This window comes from Notechis scutatus, chromosome 4 (genome assembly GCF_049901735.1).
Source record: "Notechis scutatus isolate UNSWTSFEM ecotype Mainland chromosome 4, rNotScu1.2, whole genome shotgun sequence".
In the NCBI taxonomy this organism is placed as follows: domain Eukaryota; kingdom Metazoa; phylum Chordata; class Lepidosauria; order Squamata; family Elapidae; genus Notechis; species Notechis scutatus.
The window spans coordinates 98900130-98912692 of record NC_142012.1 but is presented as its reverse complement, the minus strand read 5'-3'; the positions used below and the strand labels follow the sequence as shown (position 1 = coordinate 98912692).

Sequence of the window (12563 nt, the reverse complement as noted above, 5' to 3'; positions counted from 1 at the left end):
TTTTATGCAATGATTTGTGGCTTAGCACAGCCAACAAAACTTCACTCAATAAATGAAGGTTTAAGAGAGCTATGGCAATCAAGCCCTGGTAAAGAAGGCGCCCATGATTTTAAGCTGTGAACAAGACATATATGGCCAAGTTTCCAAGTTCCTGCCTATGACTTGTTGATTATCCCATTAACCATGACAGAATTTTGCCCTGGGAACCTCCCTTTTGTGCCATGCCTCCTGATTATTTGTTTGTTTGTTTTTTAATTATTCATCAAATTTTTAAAACCACCCAACTCTCTTATAGAGGGACTCTGTGAGGTGTACATATACTGTTCTGACCAAGGCTTCCTGAGACCATAATTAAGCATACATTTAGTTAAAACAACTCTTGGTTTATTTCAACGCTGAGAATTATGTTCATTCCCAGCTGGTAATGAGTCCCAAACTGTCCCTTCAAGATAAGCGCCCACCTTTCTTTCCTTTGAATTGCTGCCAACAACTAGAGTGCCAAATGAATTATAAAAAACCAAACGAAGTACAAAGTCCACACAGAGCTTCAAGGTTTAATCGGAACAGAAAGAATGACTTTGCTTCCTGCAAAGGTTTCGTCACTTTTGCCTGTTCTTTATACCTTAGGAGAGGGGCAATCACCTCCAAGCCTTACTCCCGAGTCGCCCCTTTTGTCTCAGCTGCTTTTGCCTTCCAGCAGTTCTGCGCACACGCGCACTGGGAACAGGCTCCCCTTGTTCTTCTGCCTTGCTGCTGCCAGACTCCGGAGGCTCCAGAGTCAGCACCTCACTCCCAGATGGTCCTGGCCCCATCTCTGCATCGGATGCAGGACCCTCATCCGAGTCCTTTCCAGACTCCCTGACTGGTCCCCGTTCTTCCCCACTGTCGATTCTGCTGCTGTCTGCACAGGCTGCCACAACATACACAATATTAGAAATATTTGAGAGAATTATCAGAATGACAGAGTTGGAAGGGACCTTGGAGGTCTTCTCGTTCAACCCTCTGCTCAAACAAGAGACCCTATACTAAAGAAGGACCAGGAGACATGACAGCATTCTTCCAATATTTGAGGGGCTGCCACAGAGAGGAAGGGGTCAAGCTATTTTCTAAAGCGCCTGTAGGGCAGACAAGGAATAATGGATGGAAACTGAACAAGGAGAGATTCAACCTGGAAATAAGGAGAAACTTTCTGACAGTGAGAACAACCAACCCATGGAACAGCTTTGCCTTCAGAAGTTGTGGGAGTGCCATCCCTTGAGACCTTGAAGAAGAGATTGGACTCCCATATGTCAGAAATGGTGTAGGGTCTCCTGCTTGGGCAGTGGGTTGGACTAGATGACCTATAAGTTCCCTTCCAACTCTGATTATCTGTTATCTGTTTATTCCAGACAAGTGGCTGTCCAGTCTCTTCTTAAAAGCCTCCAATGATAGAGCACCCACAACTTCTAAAGGCAAGCTGTTCCACTGGTTAATTGTGTTCACTCTTAGCAAATTTCTCTCTAGTTCTAGGTTGCTTCTCTCCTTGATTAGTTTCCACCCACTGCTTCTTCTCCTGCCCTCAGGTGCTTTGGAGAATAGCTTGACTCCCTCTTCTTTGTGGCAACCCCTGAGATATTGGAACACAGATATCATGTCACCTTTAGTCTTCCTTTTTCATTAAACTTGACATACCCAATTCCAGCAACCATTCTTCAAATGTTTTCTATTTATGTATTTTCTGCTATGTATTTAAAAAGATGCAAGTGATGCCAAAAATTAATCGTATTGCCTTCATTTAATGTCCAATCCACGAGCGAGACTCTTAGCTATGCTGGTCTTAAAGGAGCATTTTCTCCCTTATATCAGCCCCATCTCAAGGCAACCAGAAGGGATGGAAAATGTGTTTAGTTTTGCCACATGTTAATTTACGATGACCGTGAGTAACAAAATCAGGACAGAGACGGACAATTAGGAAGGCAAATGTCAGGCTGGTATAATTTTCTTCTGAAGGATGGAAGCAATAAAGTCTCCGAAATCAAAAGACAAACGAACAGCTGAGCGGAATGGCTAACCACAATTCAGGAAACCTTTTCTTAAATCAGATTAACTGCTGTCTCTCCTTTCAAAAGCCACAATAGCACAGATTAAAAAACCCTCAGGGTAATTTCAGGGCTGCGATAAGATACACTGATAAACTGGGTGTTTGTGTGTGAAGGAAGGAGAGACAGATGGATCGATTCGCTTTTGTTCTTTCCTGAGGTTGTGGGCTTAGGTCATTCTTGACCAGAAGTCTCCAAACTTGGCAACTTTAAGACTGGTGGATTTCAACTCCCAGAATTCTCCAGCCAGCTGGCTGGAGGATTCTGGGAGTTGAAGTCCACCAGTCTTAAAGTTGCCACGTTTGGGGATCCCTGTTCTTTACAATCAAGGCAGGTAGCTGCACATTGAACTCATGTTGTTTAAGAAGGGATTGGACAACCATTTGTCGAAAATGGTACAGGGTGTCCTGCTTGAGCAGAGGGTTAGGCTAGAAGACCTCCAAGGTCCCTTCCAACTCTCTTATATTTTATTTATTTATTTATTAGATTTGTATTGCCGCCTATTCGCCATGGCGACTCAAAGTGGCTTACAACATATAAAACCACAGTTTAAAACAAAACAACTCGTAAAATCAAATAAATTAATATAGTAAAATCAAATAAATTAATATAGTAAAATCAGAATATATATTCTGTTAATTCTGTCATTAATAATTCCATTCAAGGGAATTGCTGGCCTGGCCTGAATAAACTGGTTTGCCTCTAAACTGGTTTGCCCTCTTCTCACAGGCTTAAAGTTTGGTGGCCCATTTGGAATTCAGCATCAGTTGGCATTTCATCCAGTAGTTTTTTGTTTTTTTATTGTAAGTATTACACAGTTGTGCATTAGGCAGCAAGCTTGTCCCCCACCTCCTGTTCCTCCTTATCAGAGAGGAAAGCTGCACCTGTAGAATTTCTGCCTGCCTCCCATGATGCTGTGAATAGCCCAGTCTTTCTCTATCTGAGCCAGCTTCAGACTGGGCTGTTTAGATAGATAGATAGATAGATAGATAGATAGATAGATAGATAGATAGATAGATAGATAGATAGATAGATAGATAGATAGATAGATAGATAGATGTATGGTATTCAGCTTTGTTCGGGTATTTTCCCACGTCATCATAGCTGTGCTTTTAAAGTTGTAGCAACATTTCGGCAGAATCTCATCTGCCATCATCATAGATAGATAGATAGATAGATAGATAGATAGATAGATAGATAGATAGATAGATGATAGGTAGGTAGGTAGGTAGATAGATGATAGGTAGGTAGGTAGATAGATACATAGGTAGGTAGAAAGGTAGATAGGTAGGTAGATGATATGTAGATAGGTAGGTAGGTAGATTTATAGATAGATAGGTAGGTAGGTAGGTAGGTAGGTAGGTAGGTAGATGATAGGTAGGTAGGTAGGTAGGTAGATACATAGGTAGGTAGATACATAGGTAGGTAGATACATAGGTAGGTAGATACATAGGTAGGTAGATAGATAGGTAGGTAGGTAGGTAGAAAGGTAGGTAGGTAGATGATAGGTAGGTAGGTAGGTAGATTTATGGATAGGTAGGTAGGTAGATAGATAGGTAGGTAGGTATATAGATATATAGATATATAGGTAGGTGGGTAGGTGGGTAGATACACACACACACACACACACAGATGAGCGGAGCTGGCTTGTTAGACTCAGGGAAGGGAAGGCATCTCCCCGTTCTTTCAACAGCGAAAAGCTGGCTAGAAGATCTGGGGCGAGCACCACGCACTTTCAAACGAGACGCCGGCAAACAGCTAACCTGGTTCGCGGATACATCGCCCCCCGGAACTGGCTCCTGCCTCGCCTCGCCTCGCCTCCTCTGCTTGGCTCCGCGTTCAAGGGAGAGGCAGAGCGCCCGGATCTCGTAGCATCCCACCGGCTCCTGCAGCATCGACCACCCCAGCCCCAACCCCGGATCCTCGCTCGCAGCCCGCCAAAGGCAGGAAAGTTTGGCAATGGAAACGGAGGCAACTCAACGGGGAGGCGCGCCGTCCGGTTTCCTTCTCTCTCTCTCTCTCCGTCTTTCTTCCAGTCTGCATTGGACCATTCTCAAGAATGAAGGCAGCGAGTCCCAGACTTCTTCGTTGGCTGGTGGTCATGAGCCAATGAAGGGGTGATATGAGAGCAGTGTTCTCCCTGGATTTGAGGTGCTACTGCCACAAAGACAAAAACACAACTTATTTCCCAAAGCGCCAGAGGGAAGGACAAGAAACAATGGATGAAAACTAATCAAGGAGACAAGCAACCTGGAATGAAGGAGGAACTTCTTAACAGTGAGGATAATTAACCAGTGGAAAGAAGTTGCCTTCAGAAGTTGTGGGTGTTTCATCACTGGGGGTTTTTAAGAAGAGACTAAACAGCCATTTGTCTGGAATGGTATTGGGTCTCCTGCTTGAGCCGGGGCTTGGATTAGAATGGCAATAGCCCTTAGACTTATATACCGCTTCACCTCTAAGCGGTTTACAGAGTCAGCCTATTGCCCCCAACAATCAGGGCCCTCATTTTACCCACCTCGGAAGGATGGAAGGCTGAGTCAACCTTGAGCCTGGTGAGATTCGATCTGCCAAATTGCAGTGCCGAAGGTCAGCAGAAGTAGCCTGCAGTACTGCACTCTAACCACTGCACCATTAGAAGATATCCAAGACATCCAATGCCCCTTCCAATTCTGTGGTTCTGATTCTGATTCGAAGATGGTGGCGCTGCGGACCTGCTGATGAACCCGCGGCTGGCCAGGTCCCCTACAAGCGCCCACCAAATTCAGGCTCGAAGGGAGGGGGAAAAAAATTTTTTTTTTCAAAGAAGAAGCCCAGAAAAGGAGAAAGAGAAAGACCTTCCCCGATGGAGAATGCTTCCAACCACAGCTGGGAGGCCTGGGACCGCCAGGGACCGCTCAGTGGCTTGAGGGTGTTGGCAGGATGCTTGCTGTCGCTGTTGGTGCTGAGCACCCTGGTGGGCAACAGTGTGGTGTGCCTGGCCATCCTCCGGTTCCCCCACCTCCGGACCAGAGCCACCAACTGGTTTGTGCTTTCCCTGGCCTTGTCTGACCTTTGCGTAGGACTGCTGGTCATGCCCTGGAAAGCGGTCACAGAAGTGGCAGGCGGGGCGTGGCTCTTTGGCAGCACCTTCTGTGACACCTGGGTGGCCTTTGACATCATGTGCTCCACGGCTTCCATCCTCCACCTCTGCATCATCAGCCTGGATCGCTACTGGGCCATCGCCAACCCTTTCTGCTATGAGCGGCGGATGACACAGTCCCTGGCCTTCACGATGATCACCTTGGCTTGGACTCTCTCTGTCCTCATTTCCTTCATCCCGGTCCACCTCCACTGGCACAGCGCCGAGGCGACCCCTGGCTTGCTTCCCTATCACTGTGACACGCGTCTCAACCGTACTTATGCCATCGTCTCCTCCTTGGTCAGCTTCTACATTCCCGTCTCCGTCATGATTGGGATGTACGCGCAGATATTTCGCATTGCTAAGGCTCAGATCCGTCGCATCTCCACCTTGGAAAGGGCAGGTGGCCTGGGCTTGGTCAAGGGGAAGGAGCCGGTTTCTTCTCTGCGCAGCTCACTGTGCAAAGAAACTAAGTTGCTTCAAACCTTGACCATCATCTTAGGAGTTTTTGTCTGCTGCTGGCTGCCATTCTTCTTGCTCAATTGCCTGTTGCCCTTTTGTGACACAGGCTCCAAGGACAGAAGCCCTGAGCAGCTGACCTGCGTCAACCCATCTGTCTTCAATATTTTCATGTGGCTTGGCTGGTCCAACTCCACCATCAACCCGGTGATCTATGCTTTCAATGTAGACTTCCAGCGGGCATTCAGGAGCCTGTTGGGCGGCCACCATTTTCCTTGCTGTACTCCCAACCGTTCTGCCACCCAGAGAGTCCATCTGAGTGGTGAGTTGACCTCCTACCCACACAGAAAAGATGAAGGTTCCCCTATGTCCTTACCTGCACAAGCCATTGTGGCTTGGAATGAGCCACTCCCCTCCACAGCAAGCATCCAAGAAGAGCACTATGGAAGGCTCATATCAGAGAAAGAGATATGTCCATCCTCTCCAAGGGCTTACAGAAGCAGTTCCAATATGCCAGTTTTGCTACCTTTTCAGTGTGAGACTGAGCTAATTCTGGAAACGGATATTTTCCATGATGGAACTTAGAAACTCAACAACCTCATCTCAGAGGTTGTGCCTAGATCTAGAAACCACATGAGAACGTGATAGGACAGAAGAAGAAAATGAGAGACCAACACACTTAATGTGTTTTCTTAAAGGGCTGTTCTGAGTGACTGCTATGCAAAAGTAAGCTAATCTCTAGAAAGTATATAGCAACCCAACAGGCTGTTGAATTTGGAAGAAGCTGCTCTGTGAATACAGCCAATTCCTTTCCACAGTCATCTAAATTGGTGGCCATCATCATTTCTGACTTTTCTAACTATGGCTGCTTCTGGATAGCAGTTGATATGTTGGTTTGAGAGGATAAACTTGTACTTTTTACAAGATGGATTTAACAACCCTATACACATATACATTTCCTCTTCCCATATAATGTCAGAAGAAAGAGTTTTAACCTAGCTTTTCTTCTGACATACTAATTTTCAATAAGGAAGGTATGTGTGAATAGGTATCCCTATGTGAAATGCTACAGCTCAGGTTCAATTTTGGCACTGCAGAAAATAGGATGCTTTGCAGAATAGTCAAATTATTGTTGGTTGTGAAATCAGCCAGATATTTGGATTGGCCACTATGTTATGTCATTGTTTATAATCAGTTTGTAGGATCTTGTCATCTATTATTTTTTCCTGTGTTGTTTTTTTTTTGCACAATCTGCACTTTAAATCACTTGATGATTTTTCAGTTCGAATCTTGATTTTATTAGTTCAAACAGCTGCCAAAATCAAGCCTTCAGTTTCTTTTTTTATGTTCCTGTTGTAAGCCATTGCCAGATTTTATCTTTATCCACCTTCCCCTTGATCTTTTGTAGAAACTGACCATGTAATGGATTTTCCTTGCCAGTATTCTGTTTGTGTATTTATTACGTTATTTCAATATTCATGTTGTGTCCTGTACATTCAGTAAGTTCCAATTTTAACTTGCACCAGTTCTTGTTCTTGGTTGTCTTTTATGTAAATACCCAATGCATGCTTTTCATTGACTGTTTGACTTGAAATAACTATCAGTCTCCATTTCTGCAGAAAAGGTATAATCTATCAATATTACTATGGGGGTGTAATACATAATAAATAGTAATCCTCCCTCCCTTCCTTTTTTCCTTTTTTCCTTCTTTTGTCCAAAGAGACCAGGACAGCTAGTGTTCAGTTATTATTACTATTATAGTATATTGCGAAGACCCTTGACCAGGATGGAGTATCTAAGCAAATAAGAAATTCCATATTAAATATTAAACTTATTAATGCAAACTTGTACTAAATTAAAGCTATAACCTAATTCCAAAGATTTAGGTTGTATCCAAGTGGAACAATATTCAGTTCTTTACATCTGGCCCAAAGATATGAGAAATTTTTAAATCATGCAGATTAATTATTTATTGGGTGTAAAGATAAAAAAAAATAGATATAGTAGTGTAGTGTAGAGATTTTGCTTGAAATGCATACTGCCAATAAATACATTAGGTATGCATGTCTTTGTTGAGATAAATGTTGAAAGCTCTGTTACATGAACTTGGCAGAAGGTACAGTTGCAATTGTTTATTTTGTTTGTTTGATTTAGCAAAAAAAAAAAAACCAGCTTTGTGTCAAGAGGACAGGAAGCTCTAGGTCAGTGATGGTGAATCTTTTGGGCAATCAGTGCCCAAAGTGCGTATGCGCATGCGTGCACACACATGCATACCCAAAATGCAAGGCATACCCCCTGTGCATGCACCCACACCCCCATATGTGCCCCCTGCATGCACCTGTGCCACACATGCACCCGTGCCCAGGGGTGGAATTCAAATTTTTTAACAACCGGTTCTGTGGGCATGGTTTAGTTGGTGGGCATGGCTTAGTGGTCATGTGACTGGCTGGGCGTGGCCAACTCAACATCACTCACATCGAGGCACGCATCTCCTTGCCTGGCCTCTCATGACTGTGGGGATGCTGCAACAGTCGTAAGTGTGAAAAATGGTCATAAGTCACTTATTTCAGTGCCATTGTAACTTTGAATGGTCACTCCACACAAGCAAAGTATCAGCAAAGGAGGATAAAATAACTCCAGAGACGTTCCTGAGACAGGAAGTCTAGTCCTGCCAAGAATGTAATAAGGGTTAATGGAGAGGCAGTTTCTGTAAGCAACACCAGAATGTTTCCTTCCTGCCTTCCTTACAGGATTAGGCCAATAATATCTTCTAACAACCGGTTCTCCGAACTGCTTAGAATATTAACAACCGGTTCTAGCGAATAGGTGCGAACTGGTAGAATCCTACCCCTGCCTGCGACCCTGCACATGTGCCCCACCCCCCACCCCCACATGCACGGCAGAGACATGAAGGCCAGCTGGGAGACACATAAGCATGTGCAGTGGAGCTAAGATGGGGTGACAGTGCCCACAGAGAGGGCTCTGCGTGCTACCTGTGGCACACATGCCAAAGGTTCGCCACCACGGCTCTAGGTAAATGATATAGCCATTACCTCTTTGTAGCCAAGGAATTTAGCTGGTGATTAGGAGAGAATTGTTAAGACTCAAAAATATTTTACCATACGTCTCTTATTGGATTAATGTTATGTATTTTCTTTATGTATAAAAGCTTATGTGCACATTTTAATGTTCCCATCCCAACCTTTCACAGACTGTACAATTTCTAAAGCTGAAATTCTTTGCTTGTTTTTAAAATGTTAAATAATAGAATAATCAGACATGGTTTCCTTAATAAATCTCTGCATCTCAAATATATTATCAGAATATACTCACTTGGCTAATTTAGTAGTATTTATTGAAGCTTTGGAGTGACTTTGAAAATACCGTATACTGCTTGTATGCAATTTAACCCTTTTGCAGTTGTGTTACTGTTCTACACTGTTGTTATTGTGGACATAAAGTCAGTGGACTACATCAAGCCCAGTGAAAATGTGATTACACAGGAAATGTAAGTATTTGTTTCTCACTTCTTTTGTTCGGCTCCTTGGCAAATAAAATCTTCTAGCAAAAATACATTTCTTTTTGAGGACAAATCAGTTGGACATTAAAGAAGGCATTTTCAACGCTCAGTATGGTTTTGCCCTAATTGTACCTTTTGTATTGGAATCCAGTGTAATTATATGTGCATGACAGCCTTATTATACTCCTTTTTTTGGACAGAGTGAGAACATTCTAATAAACAAAAGAATCTACATTCTGCCATATATCTATTAAAAATCAAACTCACCCCCATATTCTTGAATTCTTGCTGTTGCTGTTGCTATTATCATTGCTTATGCGCACCAAGATCTTTGGGACAAATAAGACTATAATGTTGCTTGCCATTTTGGTTTTCCCTACAATTGTGTTGGACCATCCAACAGAGCATTCCAGACCTAGTTGCTGTGCATAAGTAGGTCACAGTTGGAGTCCTAACACTACTGAAGAGCACCAGGATCAGGATGGCAGGAGAAGCTCATCCAGTATGCCTGGAATCATAGTCTTATAAGATATCAACCAAGGAGCAACAAGAAAGCGTCTACATCCCAAATCTCCAAAGCAGATTTTTGACAGTATAGTTTTTGGTTTGTAAAAGGGTACGTATGTGCTTAAAGTGGTGCACAAAACCTCTGCTACTATCGGCCATTCAAGGCAAACAAGACTAGGAAAGGAAAGCTATGAACGATAATATGACTTATGGTTAGAGTAAGAGAATCTTGCAACTTTGAATATACTTCCCTCTCCCCGCTCTTTATCTTCATATCTGGGACACACTCTCAAATTACATTTCTGCTCTGGACTCAACTTTCTTTTATCAGATCCTTGCCTTGAGAAGGTTGCAGCTCTTCTCAAAGTCATTCCTTCTGCCCACGACAGCTAATCTTTAAAAAGAAACTCTTAGAGATAATCTCCATCCCCACCCAAAGGGATTGGAAAAATTGGATTTTCTACCCTTGCCCATTGTAGGAATATCACTGCATATTACCTGCAATCTCAAGACTGAAAAGAATAATCCCAGACCTGTAATCTTTCTGTGAATGACGTTGGGACACTGGCAATTTGTCAGGTCAAATGTGTATGGAAATTCTCACTCATCCAGGTCTAGTTGCCCCAAAGGTGCTTTTCCAAAGGGCAATTGGACTTTCTTCGTAGAAATCAACACAACACAATCCAACCAGTGGTGGGATTCAATTTTTTTTACTACTCGTTCTATGGGCGTGGCTTGGTGGCCGTGGTGTGGCTTGGTGGGCATGGCAGGGGAAGGAGACTACAAAATCCCGTTCCCTCCCCACCCCACTAACCTGCTTTCCAACTCCGTTCTCCTGGGCAGGGTAACCAAAGAAGACCCAGCTGATCAGCTGGGACTCGGGAGGCAGAGAATAGATGGGGTGGGGCCAGTTAGAGGTGGTATTTGCTGGTTCTCCGAACAACTCAAAATTTCTGCTATCAGTTCTCCAGAACTGGTCAGAACCTGCTGAATGCCCCCTCTGAATCCAACTCTTTTCCAGAACTTTTCTGGGGAAAACCATTGAAGATCAACAAATGGTGTGTATGTTACTTCAAGCTCCTGCGTGACAGAAGGGATATAAATCCAAAGCATAGATAAATTAATTCTATTGATTTAAATTACAGGTAATCCTTGACTTACAACAGTTTATTTAATGAGTGTTCATAGTTACAACATCATTGAAAAAAGTGACTTATGACCCTTTTTCACACTTATGACCATAAACGGCATTCCCATGGGCATGTGATCGAAATTTGGATGCTTGCAAACTGGTTCATATTTATGGCAGCTGCAGGGGTCCCGGGATCTCCTTTTGTGACCTTCTGACAAGCAAAATCGATGAAGAAGCCAGATTCATTTAACAAATGTGTTACTAACTTAACAACTGCAGTGATTCACAACTGTGGCAAGGAAGGTCATAAAATGGGGCAAAATTCACTTAAGAACTGTCTCACTTAGCAATAGAAATGTTGGGCTCGATTGTGGTTGTAAGCTCGAGGACTACATGTATCCCCATATCTCCATCCAATAGAATGGTCAAGACTATTTGTCAGGGTTCCAAGTAATAAACCCATTAGAAAGCAAATCTCTGAGGCAGGTAGATTCCTCAAAGAATAGTTTTATTGGATATATCATATTGGCACAGATCTGGTGAGAACCGACTCTGAAGGTTCCCGCGGTTTTCACCTAATTAAAAGTAAAAGTTTGTCACTTTCTCAAAACAATCAGTCACGTGGTCCAATCACAGCGCGGTTTGGTTGCCTGGTGACATCATTCCTCCTTCCTCTGACCAGGTGTGAGAATGTCCTTGGTTCCCAAGAGAAAGTATTTTGTTTTGGCTACTAAATCCCAGCTATCTCAAATCCCCCCTCCCTATCCCTCAGCTACAGTGTGGCAACACTGAAGCTGTCAAGATGGCTTCAGCCAGGACAGCTTCAGGATTGACAACCATGATGTAAAATAAAATTAGTGCCAAAGCTCCAAACGACACCGTATCTGTTTACAACCCTCATCCCTTCTATAATTTTTTTTTCAGAGAAAATCTGTTAAGGAGAAAACAGTGGGATTGTGGTGTGGTGCGTTTCAACTCCTTCCCTCAAAATGACGCTATAGAGCATTGCACACCAGAACAACTAGACACAAGGATAGTTTTCCCCCGAAAGCCATCACTCTGCTAAACAAATAATTCCCTCAACACTGTTCAACTATTACAAAGTCTGCACTACTATTACTATTAACTTTCTCATCACTCCTTATCACCTATCCCCTCCCACTTGTGATTGTAGGACTGTAATTTTGTCGCTTGTATCCTTACGATTTATATTGACTGTTTCCTAGTATGATTTGATTGTTTATTGTGCCCTATGACTATCATTAAGTATCGTATCTTATGATTCTTGACTCTTGACAAATGTTATCTTTTCTTTTATGTATACTGAGAGTATTTGCACCAGGACAAATTCCTTGTGTGTCCAATCACACTTGGCCAATAAAGTATTGTATTGTATTCTATTAGGAGCTCTCAGGAACCTTAACACAGAAGCACCGAGAACCAGCTAATTTATTATCTTTTACATTTGTCAAATACACTGCGTGGGTACCTTCTCTTTGCATCAAGCAGATAAAAGTTTATTCAGCTCTGTATCCTTTGCAGGAGAATCTCAAGAGTGTTTTCTTTTTCAAAGCAAGGGAGCAATTTATCCAACTTGGCTAAGATGAATCCTTGTTTGATTTTTAGATCTCCAGAGATACTTAGCAATGCTTTGAACTAAAATAGGAGCCGGCATTGTAAGAAACGAAACGTGAAATTCAACAGCGACAGCTCCTTTATTTCCTGTGGATTTTTTTGCTATTGACTACA

The 12563-nt window shown here is 43.0% G+C and overlaps 1 protein-coding gene across 1 annotated transcript; it reads left to right on the top strand.

Moving 5' to 3' along the window:
* The first annotated feature begins 4920 nt into the window (after positions 1 to 4920).
* On the top strand, positions 4921 to 6395 carry LOC113414016 (D(1) dopamine receptor-like). Its single transcript, XM_026670685.2, has one exon. The coding sequence runs from the start codon at positions 4921 to 4923 to the stop codon at positions 6238 to 6240; it is 1320 nt and encodes a 439-aa protein (XP_026526470.2). The 3' UTR covers positions 6241 to 6395.
* The last annotated feature ends 6168 nt before the right edge of the window (positions 6396 to 12563 follow it).

What these genes read in the sequence shown, in the direction of transcription:
- LOC113414016 (XM_026670685.2), top strand. Translation starts at nt 4,921, where the DNA reads ATGGAGAATGCTTCCAACCACAGCTGGGAGGCCTGGGACCGCCAGGGA.